At 34.9% G+C, this 11,859-nt stretch overlaps 1 protein-coding gene across 1 annotated transcript; it reads right to left on the bottom strand.

The window, feature by feature from the left end:
- Positions 1-7,093: 7,093 nt before the first annotated feature.
- Positions 7,094-11,859, bottom strand: LOC130240236 (uncharacterized). The gene is made up of 6 exons (XM_056471668.1): positions 11,817-11,859; positions 11,160-11,507; positions 10,625-10,969; positions 9,143-9,256; positions 8,940-8,977; positions 7,094-7,255 (listed from the first exon to the last, which is right to left on the bottom strand). The coding sequence occupies exons 1-6, from the start codon at positions 11,857-11,859 to the stop codon at positions 7,094-7,096; spliced, it is 1,050 nt and encodes a 349-aa protein (XP_056327643.1).

Raw genomic sequence — 11,859 nt, 5'->3', positions numbered from 1 at the left:
CAGTGTATTAACACCTAAATAAAACGTTCATTCTGCTTAGAATTAAAATGGGTCTGATATGTTTTGTGGTCTGTACCGACCTGTGCACCAGCTATATTCAGCCCAATGGAAGGCTTATTTACACTGTCTGAATCATTTCTTCTCTATCTAGTGTGCCTTTCACTATATAGAAAACATTGTTTCAACAAGCTGCAACTTTAGATCTGTTTATGGAGTATAGATTAATAAAAGCATTTGATTGGACATGTGAAACTGAAGTTCTGAGTGACGCTGTGCACTTTAGGGAAGCAATAGCTGTGTGCATTGTGTTTCTATTCTGAGTGAATATTTTTATATTTGTCTGTGCTGAGTTTGGCCTTTTAATGCCACTGTTTTAATATGTTATATAGTCATGGTTTCCGCTACATTTATTCCTACATGGCGGGGCGCAACACCAAAATTCATCCCGCCACAGCTACATTACAGCTTCTCATTCAAATCATTCAGTCATTGTTGTTGTTTTTTTAAATAGCGGGTTATAATCGCACCAAAATGTATTAAAAGGTAAGTGCATTATAACAGCGCAAACCTTTCTGTAATCATAGTATGCTGTGGGTTATTCTTTTAACCCTTTAAGGTGACATGCTGACTGACTGACAGGGCTGCATGATGCATGAGGCCAGCAAACACGATGTAGCTTTCAGTTAAAATGAACACTGTTTCCATACACTTTAATAGATAAAGGTCTATGGTTCTGCATACAATGACTTTATCTTCCGGGAGTTGATAGCCATTTCACTTTACTTCAGGACGCATTAATGCCGCTCTGTAGGTCTATTGGAGACATTCACAAACATTCCTAGCAAATCTAATAAATGTTGGAGACAAACTTGTTACATAAACGCACTAAATGGCACTTCAGCAGCGTTTATTTGAGAGCGCTCAAGAAAATCTGCACTTGAGCAGCGTGTATTTGAAGTTTTGTGCATGAACAGAGGAAATCGGCGCACAAGTAAAGAGATTTGCATGTTTGTATTACATAAATGCGATCTCGACTTGTAATATTGTGCTCACAACATTTATCATTGAAATAACACCAAAGGTGAAAGACCTGCCGCCACAGCTAGAAAAACTCCTAGAGGAAACACTGATAGTATAGTGCATACCTGACACACAGTACAGTAAATTAATGGCAATCAATTGAGCAAAGTCTTGATTTTACTGTGCTCTAAATGTAGTGTAAAGGCAAATACCTGCTTTTAACCCACTTTAGCTTCTCGTGTCACACTTGTACTAATGTGTTTATGCCACCTCTGAGCAGCTTTACAAATGCCACTTCAGAAGCACTTATGTGCAGAATAAGTATGTTGTATATAGCGTAGAGCTCTTATACGGGTGTGATGATATGTTCTCTGTTCACTCTGTGTATTCTGGCTTAATGGAAATTTGTATTTACCACATTTCTTTGTAATGTATTTAATGTGGTCAGGCAGAACCTCAGAGAAACTGTTTGTTGTTGAATCTTCAATGCGCCCTATTGATTTTCATTTGTGTGACGTAGGCTGTTGAAGAATCAAGTTTTCATTGAACAATTCTAGTTAAAAGTCTTTAAAACTGATTATTTTGCTTTGTCTTATGCTCATATTTTGGTGCACAGCAGCCATATCAAAGCATATTTTACATTTGTGTTGTGCAATCTCCGAAATCACCTTGTGAGGGCAGCAGAAACTGCTGAGAGAATGTGTTTATGCATGCGTTATGCGACTGTGTGTGTGTGTGTGTATATGCGTGCGAGTGTGTGTGGGTGTGTGAGAGAGAGAGAGAGAGAGAGAGAGAGACATGCTTTGAGTGTGTGTGTTTGTGTGAGAGAGTCAATGTGTGTGCGTGTTTGTGTGAGAGAGATTCATTTTCTTTTCAGCGTAGTCCCTTATTCATCAGGGGTTGCCCAGCGCTATGAACTGCCAACTTATCCAGCATATGTTTTACACAGCGGATGCCCTTCCAGCCGCAACCCAACACTGGGAAACACCCATACACACTTGCATTGGCAAACATACATTATGGCCAATTTAGCTTATTCAATTCACCTATAGCGCATAGTGCATGTCTTTGGACTTGTGGGGAAAACCGGAGCATCCGGAGGAAACCCACACCACGGGGAGAACATGCAAACTCCACACAGAAATGCCAACTGACTCAGCTGGGACTCGAACCAGCGACCTTCTTGCTGTGATGCGACAGTGCTGTGTGTGTGTGTGTGCGTGTGTGCGTGTGTGCGTGTGTGCGTGTGTGCGTGTGTGTGTGTGTGTGTGTGTGTGTGTGTGTGTGTGTGCACGTGCGTGCGTGCGTGTGAGTGTGAGAGAAAAACAGTTAGTGTGAGACTACATGAGTATGCGTGCGTGCATGGAGAAGGTGACATGGGAGAACATAGTCAATGCCCCTATTTATCAAAAGCTTTATAAATGTTACAAAATGAACGTTTTTAATTAAAAGTAAAAAATAAAACACAGTAAGAACTTATTTTCCTTTGAGGGCTGGGTTTAGGGATAGACTTGGTGTACGCAATGATAGAAAATACAGTTTGCACAGTACTATTACGAAACCTATTAAATGTCCCCACATTTCACAGAAACGTATATGTCTGTGTGTGTGTTCATGTTATCTCTTTGATTATAGGAATGCACATTTCCACATCAGGCTTTATTTAAATTCATTACTTTACTCGTTTTTCCTCTACCTTCTTGAAAATAATTTCCAATATCGTTATCATATGCTATATTTTTCTGATTGTGTGATCCGATACACATTACATCCTTTTCCACAAGCTCCGGTACATCTCAGAATCTGTTCTTCATCTACAGTACATGAGTGTGTGTTTTCAGGCTAGTGGATGACTCATGCTTTGCATGCTTGACCTTAGAACTGCTGCTAACATGACAAACACTGTTAGCATATCAGCATTACCAGCAGGCCAGAATAAAACCAGCCAATACAAAACTGTCCTAGTCTTCTCATTGTTATTTATGGACATTATGCAGTATGAGAAAGAAATAAAAGGAACTGTAGCTTTTTATTAGGGTCTTGCTGTATATACATATACAATTAAATTCAGAATTATTAGCCCCCCTGAATTATTAGCCCCGTTTATTTCTTCCCCCAATTTCTGTTTAATAGAGGATTTGTTCAAATGTTAACAATTGTAACAAAACATGAGAGCTCAAATAAAATGCATGTAATTTTTCAAACTCAAACAAAAAGTGCTCAGGGTTAGCTTAATAATGTGTCAGTGCTGTTTGTGTAAGGGATTCATCAGAATAAATAGCAAAAGTAAGAAAAATGTGGAAAAAAATGTATAATTTTAAAAATGTCATATTTTTTTCTACATTTTTCGAGTGCCTTGGACTTACTTTTGATATTTTTTTATTTAGTACTGTCCTGAGTACCATATTTTCCATAAAAGATGCTTACATAAAGTTCATTAGACAAAAAACATATCAGTAAAAGTTGCACAAATTTACATACCCTTGATTTTCAATACTATGTGGTTTCCTAATGACCTACAAGCAGTGTGCGAATTATAGGTTGGGATTGGGGGGGTCTGCCCTTTAAATGTTATTTTAATAAAAATAGTTTGCTCTGATCTGTGTCTTAAATAATATTAATAATTAAAATAATAACTTAAATATTTGACCACCCCTGTAATGGTCCGTACCATTGTGAATGCATAATTCTGTAGTTTGAAACCGGCAAATCTAGAGCACCAACAGGCAGTGTAAGTGTTCACAAAACATGTTTCTTGTAAAATAGGCATTTGTACTGTAGGTGTCTGTAAAACTAGATGCAGAGCTTGTATTTTATTATAAACTGGCTCGCACATAGAAGTTAAAAAAAATATGTGCAGTCTTTCATGGTCATCCATTAATATGTTTATTTAATCTCACAAATGTCATTGAGAGCCACTCAATATCCCTCAAAACACTGAAAACTTAACAAGCAAGTTTGATTAAATTAGATGGAATTGAAATAAATCTATAAATTTGGTTCACTGAGGCGTATTACTTAAAATCAAATAAATTGACCCCCTGCCCGATCTTCATTGTATAATTTGTTTTCCAGCGTCTTCTGCAGATTTAAACCCTTTCCAGCAGTGACTGTGTGATTGTGAGATTCATCTTTTAACACTGAGTATGACTGAGGGACTCAAACACAACTTTTAAAAAAGGTTTAAACTCTCACTGATGCTCCAGAAGGAAACAACAGGCATTACCTAAAAAGTGAAAACGTTCAGAATCTGAAGACCAAGGTAAACGCAAGGTAAATTCCGAAGGGCAGTACTAAATAAAGAAAAATAAGATATTTTAACAAAATGTCTAATCAACATGTTTAATCCCGCCCCTTTTCGCAGTACAAAACAATTTTCCATGCTCAAACTCTAGTGTGACCACAGCTTTATCTGTAGGATTCAAACAAGCCTAAATGACTCAATTAGTTTGATTTGGTGTGTTTAATTTGGGTTGGAACTAAACTGTGCAGAACTGAGACAAATGTGTTAATTTTGTTCATCCTCAGAGTGAAAAGATGAATCTTACAATCACAGTCACTACCGGAAAGGGGTCATAGAGGATTTTTCTGAAGAACAACAGTTGGTTTAAACATTCAAAACAAACGAGACTCAAAAACAACCATCACAAAGCAAAAAAAAAAAAAAAGGCACTCGTAGATCATCTGGAAATCACAGACAGTGTTGAAAATCAAGGTTATGTAAACCTTTTGTAAAGGGATATTTGAATAATTTAAGCTATATTTTTGTCTAGTAAATTATACTGTATGTAAACATCTGTAAGTATGTAAAATATGTCACAAAAAAAAAAAACACCATGAAAAAAATGTACTTCAACATACATTTGACCAGCCTAATCTCACAATGACAAGTATTTACGTTTTGTCAGTTTAGTGACTAATGGACTCTGTGCACAGCCAACGATAAACTTCCGGTGAAAGCTTGATGTGACTATTTTCAGTTTCACAACGTTGTATTAACAGCATCAATGTTGTAATGTAATTACAATACATTCAGTTAAATAGACTTAAGCGTTCATTTAGTTCAGGGGTGGGCAAACTCGGTCCTGGAGGGCCGGTGTCCTGCACAGTTTAGCTCCAACACTAATCAAACACACCTGAACATGCTAATCAGTATCTGCAAGATCACTAGAAAACTATAAGCAGGTGTGTTTGATTAGAGTTGGAGCTAAACTGTGCAGGACACCGGCCCTCCAGGACCGAGTTTGCCCACCCCTGATTTAGTTGTTCAAGCGTAAAATGAGATGAAAGACCGTTGAAACCTCTAACGCCATCAGTAGCAACAGGGAAGTGCAGAAACTCCATTGAAAATACTGTTGTAAAATAAACTCATGTTTAAAAGACATGGTGAGGGAAAATGGAATTTAATGCAGTGCTGCTTGTCTGATCTGAGACCCACTTTATATTGTATATCTAACAGGTAGTGAAGATCGCTGATTTTTAAAGAAATCATATCTTAAACATGACAATTTAATAATAAGACAGTTCACTGGAAGCCCTTGGGCTGCCTGGCTGAAAATTAAAAGACCGTGTGCATATAGCCCATTAGTACATATTCGTATGAGTTAAAAAAGGAGGCGTGGCACCTAACCCCACCCCTAAACCCAACCGTCATTAGGGATAAGCAAATCGTACTAAATTGTACAAATGAGATCATATAAATTCATACGAATTAGCCACTAAATCAAAAAGTTACAAACTGCTGTGAGATCGTGTTGGTTTGACTACAGTTTCTAGGTAAAATTAATACCACAGGACAGTATGACAACTTTTGTTCAACACTAAATAAATTACTTTACAGTATCTATGATCTGTAATCAAATACATTTACCTTAACTATCTACCTCCATATGGACAACTCTTCTTGGTGGTCATCATTCTCTGTCAGTAATAATATGTTCTATTTAAAAGCAATTACAGTTTCGAACAATAAATAATTAGATGTTATCACGTTTATGTAAACTCAGATATATCTTATGACCGGGTTTTTATGAGGTCTTAAATTTTGTTCAAGCATTGTCCAAAGTGTTTGCCTCCAAAAAAGCATAAATATATTTATTTTCCTCCTAATATTATCAACGGCGTGCTCGATCCGCGCGATTGGTTCAGGCCGGGGCGCGTCTGGCCAAGCTCCTCCATTTGGTTGATGTCATGTAGTTTGCAACAAATGTAGGAATGTGATGTGACGCTCTCCACATTTAGCGAAACCATAGAGCAAAATAGACAGCAGAATGGGAAAATATAAGTTTGCCTGCTCCTGGTTGGAGAAAGACGAGTTTAAACAGTGGCTAAAGCCTATCACTGAAAACAACCATGTAATTTATTCTTTTAAGTGTTGTTTCTTCCTGAGCTTATCTAAATTCTGTTGCACAGTTGTGCTCCATTCATTTATTTAACTACAACTGTCTATTAACAACTGTTTATTAAATTAAAGGTTTGATACTGATTAGAACTTGAAGAGGCGATGAGGTCTTAAAATATTCTGAGAAGGTCTTTAAAAAGTCTTTAAAATCTCAAAATTATCTTTAGGATTCATGCATATACCCTGTGTAATCCTTTGCATGAGGATATTTGAATAATTTAAGCTATATTTTTGTCTGTAATACTATATGTAAACATCTTTTATGTAAAAAATGTTACTAAAAAATTACACCACAAAAAATATACTTCAACATACGTTTGACTGCAGTTTCTAGTTAAAATAATTGCCACGGGACACAACAACTTTTGTTCAACACCTACAGTATATATGATCTGTAATTAAATACATTTACCTAAACTATCTACCTCTATATGGACACCTTTTCTGGTGTGGTCATCATTCTCTGTCAGTAATGTTCTATTTAAATGCAATTACAGTTTTGAACAATAAATAATTAGGTGTTTTCACGTTTATGTAAATTCAGATATATCTTATGAGTACACACAAACAAAATTAGATACAATAAGGTAACTTGCACAATATTAGACTGTGCTAGTAAATGAATCACAATATTGAGTGTACTGTACAGAGCAGATGTGCTGAAGGTTGAGTTTATTGTCTAACAGGCTCAGCTGTGCTCAGGTCAGTCACACTGGAGTTATTGACCTGGCTGTAAACACTGTCTTGAGGAGTTTCTGCCTTTCTGTGCACTCTTCTGTGTTTTCTTTCTATGACATTCAGTGCAGCGTAATTCAACTGCCCTGTATCCTGCTCCTGCAAGAGTAACATTATAGAAAATATTATAGAAAGACACAGATAGTTTTAAATGTATTCTGGTTTCTTAACAGTCAATTCATTATCAATATACACTCAAAGGCCACTTTTTTAGGTACAACTGTCTAACTGCTTCTTAACGCAAATTTCTAATCAGCCAATCACATGGTAACAACACAGTGCATGTAGCGGATGGGCTACAGCAGCAGAAGACCACACCGGGTGCCACTCCTGTCAGCTTAGAACAAGAAACTGAGGCTACAATTGACACAGGCTCTCCAAAATTGGACAATAGTAGATTGTAAAATCAATGGCTGGTCTGATGCGTCTCGATTTCTGCTGTGACATTCGGATGGTTGGGTCAGAATTTGGCATCAACAACATGTAAGCATGGATCCATCCTTCCTATCAACAGTTTAGGCTGGTGATGGTGGTGTAATGGTGTGGGGGATATTTACTTGGCACACTCTGGGCCCATTAGTACCAATTGAGCATCGTGTAAACACCACAGCCTTCCAGAGTATTGTTGCTGACCATGTCCATGCCTTTATAACCACAGTGTACCCATCTTGTGATGGCTTTTTCCAGCAGGATAATGCACCATGTCATAAAGCACAAATCATCCCAGACTGGTTTCTTGAACATGACAATACTCAAATGGCCTCCACAGTCACCAGATCTCAATCCAATCAATCAATCCAATAGAGCACCTTTGAGATGTGGTGGATTGGGAGATTCGCATCATGGATGTGCAGCTGACAAATCTGCAGCAACTGAGTGATGCTATCATGTCAATATGGACCAAAATCTCTGAGGAATATTTCCAGCACTTTATTGAATCTATGCCATGAAGGATTAAGGCAGTTCTGAAGGCAAAAGAGGGTCCAACACGGTTCTAGTAAGGTGTACCTAATAAAGTGACCGGTGAGTGTATCCATGCACACACATTTTGTATCATAAACTACGTGCATTTAAATGAAGAATTTCCTACTGTGCAATGCACAATGGTCACTTTAAATAATGATACGAAAAAAGGTCATGACGTTTTATTACCTACTTTTATTACTTTTTATTTATTATTTTGTTACTTTAACTTAAGTTAATCAGGTTTCAACTACATTTTTTAAGTAATGCAAGAGTTTTTTAGCCAGTTTGATTAATATAAGTTGAGATTTAAACAAAACAAAATGAAGGCAGCAAGATTGTTTCACAGTGTACTAACTATGCCTTGAAACTTTGAGAAAAATGGTAACAAAAGTGTTTAGCAATACATGAAGAAAAAAAGACACATAATATAAAGAAATTAGACACTTGTTTAGCTTAATTTGACTTATTTATGAAAACAAACAATAGCTAAAATACATTGCTTTGCATTATGATTTACTGAAGACATCTGCAAAAAATGTCATTCAGTGTAACAATAGATTATTTAACAAAGGAAAAGGTTCTGGCATGTTTAGACCAATAAAAACTATATTTACCAGGTTTTATTATCTTTTAAACCCCCAAATTGTCGACTTATCAGCAAGAACTTTTAATTACACCATAATTAAATTAAATTCTAGGAATTAATATTGGATTTTCATTTTAAAGCTAATTTCAAATGTATGTAAAACTAAAATAATAATAATATGTCTATGAAATAGATGCAATATTTGAGTCAAAATCAATTTATGATGCTTACCTGATTTGAAGGATGTTGCCTTTCACTGTTGCGTAGCCCTTGTTTGGTTGAAAGACAATTAATTGATCAAGAAATCAATCAATAAATTATTAAAACTAATTTCCATGTGGTGATTACTAAATCAATAGTTAGATCATTGAGATTTAACATTAATAAGTTTGCATCTAATTCTATATGATTAAAAACGAGCACCAAACGCTCACCTTTGCTGTATTGTCTTTCCTTGTTATGACTTGATATAATTTGTGCAATAATCACTACCACACAAACACCCAATAACACACACAAGATGATCAGCAGAGGATCCACCGGCTCTACTGTAGGACAGAATGTTAAAATGCATAATTAATGACCAATTATTGTTTAGAATAATAATTTAAAAATACATTAAGTGAACAGCTATGGGGGAAATTCATCTTGTGCTTCTCATGATTTATTGGAATCATTTAGTATAGGTTTGTGTGAAATATGTAATAAAATCAAATACACTGTGTGCATTCTATTAAATAACTGATAGCATTTATTCCAAATAAAGGGTTGTCATTTAGAACAGTTTTTACAGATAATGAGAGTTGGTCAGAATAACAAATGTTTTTTGATTGAAAATTAAGTTTATTCCCCTAAATATTAACACTTCTAAACACTCCTTTAAAAATAAATAAAAAATGAATACAATAAATTACGTTTTTTATTATTATTATTACTATTATTTTAATTGTTAAATTGATTATTAAGAAATGTGCTGTTTACAAAATAAATAAAATGCATCTTATATATTATAACCATAATCATCTTATTCCCATAAAACATAAATCCCCAGAAAAACTTCAAAACTGTTTGGTATAGCTGTACATTTTAATATAACCAATGCTTTTATGTAGAAAATGAGAGTTGGTCAGAATAACAATGTTTTCATGTTTTTATTGAAAATTAAGTTTATTCCTCTAAATATTAACACCTTTAAACACTCTTTTGAAAATAAACATGGCCCCTTTTTAATACAATTTATTGCATTTTATTATTATTATTATTTTACATTTGAAAGAATGGTTATGCTATTTACAAAGTAAAATAAATAAAGCGTATCTTATAACCATAACCATCTTATATCTTATAACCATAAATCCGTAAAAACTCTCTTCAAAAATGTTTGGTATAACTGTACATTTTAAATATAACAATTGCTTTTCATGCAGAAAATGAGAGTTGGTCAGAATAACAATGTTTTTGTGTGTGTGTGTGTGTGTGTGTGTGTGTGTGTGTGTGTGTGTGTGTGTGTGTGTGTGTGTTTTTAGAGGTTTATTCCTCTAAATATTAACACTTCTGAACACTCTTTTGAAAATAAATGTAATTATTATTATTACTACTTCTTTAAATTTGAAAGAAAGATTGTGCTATTTACAAAATAAAATAAATAAAATGTATCTTATATCTTATAACAATAACCATCTTATATTCTACTGTATAAACATTTTATATCTTATAACCATCTTATATCTTATAACCATAAATTGTAAATCCCGAAAGACTCACTTCAAAAATGTTTGGTATACATTTAAATATAACCAATGCTTTTATGCACCGACATTGCTCATATTTTCAGAAGTGTCAGAAGCTCTATATTTTAGTGAAATGGTGGAACTCCAAATCTAAAAATGCTAAGAAGAAAATAATTGTGCACTTACCCATATTTATTTTCGTCCCATTGCCAAACAGGATTTTTCCACAGGTGGCAACAGCACAGTAATAAGTGCCGGTGTCCATTTGGCGGACTGTATTTATAGACAGATTGAATGTGCAGCTGTGTGTAAAATCCTTCTCACATTGAAGAGATTGATTATGAGTGTACAGGATTTCTGGAACAGGTTTTTCTCCTGAATCATGTCTGAACCAGAACATTTTGATATTCTCTGTGCTGTGTTCAGACAATACAGAGCATATCAGTGTCAGTGCATCTCCAGAACGAACAGACTGAGATGCTGGATGCTGAACAACAGACACGTTTGACTTGTGTTGGTTGTTTATTGAACCTAAACAGAGACATTTTAGAGGATTATGTGACATGTATAAAGTGATTTTTATAGCATAAATAGTCTAAAAATCCTATGAAATAAAGATTGTCATAAAATTTAGAGTTCCCAAATGTACAGTAATAGCTGTAAGAAATGCAATTTGTATTTTAAAAAAAAAGAAATCATATTCAAAGATAAAAACACAAACCTTTCAAAGCTAAATATGTGCCTCTGCCAAAATATGTTTCATATTTTCTCCAGCCACAGTAATACGTTGCTTCATCAGATGAAGTGACATTGTAAATCTTTAAATGACATGTTCCTGACTCTACCTCAAGGCTAAAATGTGAGGGTTTAAAGTTATTAAAGAAAACAGGAGTTTGGGCTAATTTCTGCATCATTGCTACAGCCAGTGGTTGGTGTCCAGCAGTTTGCTTGTACCAGGTAATCGGGTCACTGTGATCTTGTAAAATAATGCAACGCAGAGTAACATTTTCCCCAACAGAGGCCATCATCACTGGGTCTGGTTGTTGAACAATTTCAGATTGTGTTCGCTCTATAAGAGGAGAGAAAAAAAGGTAAATCAAAAAATATTTTATCTGGATAAGTGCACATCATTTTTCAGAAACTGCTAAAGGAAATCACGTAGCCTATGTTAAAATAAAGTTTTAGAGCTCAAAATAAAAAAAATAAAAACTCAAACTGTGAATAATTGATTCAAGAAGTGATTTCTTTTTTGAGTACAAAGCAAAGTAATTCAGTTCTGTGGAGAAAGCATAACAATTAATAATGTGAAAGATGGCATATTACAATTATCAAAGAAATGCATACGTACAAATACAATATCTTTACATTGCACACTTACTCATCCCGCATAGAAGCATGAGAGAAATCCACACGATTATCAT

The sequence above is a fragment of the Danio aesculapii genome, chromosome 14 (assembly GCF_903798145.1).
Source record: "Danio aesculapii chromosome 14, fDanAes4.1, whole genome shotgun sequence".
Classification (NCBI taxonomy): domain Eukaryota; kingdom Metazoa; phylum Chordata; class Actinopteri; order Cypriniformes; family Danionidae; genus Danio; species Danio aesculapii.
The sequence above is the reverse complement of the archived record's forward strand: the minus strand, read 5'-3'. Positions and strand labels throughout refer to the sequence as shown.

Coding starts and splice junctions, on each gene's coding strand:
- LOC130240236 (XM_056471668.1), bottom strand. CDS start 11,859: ATGATAATCGTGTGGATTTCTCTCATGCTTCTATGCGGGATGA. Junction 11,508..11,816: donor CATGCTTCTATGCGGGATGA/GTAAGTGTGCAA, acceptor CTCCTCTTATAG/AGCGAACACAATCTGAAATT. Junction 7,256..8,939: donor GGCAACATCCTTCAAATCAG/GTAAGCATCATA, acceptor TTACTCTTGCAG/GAGCAGGATACAGGGCAGTT.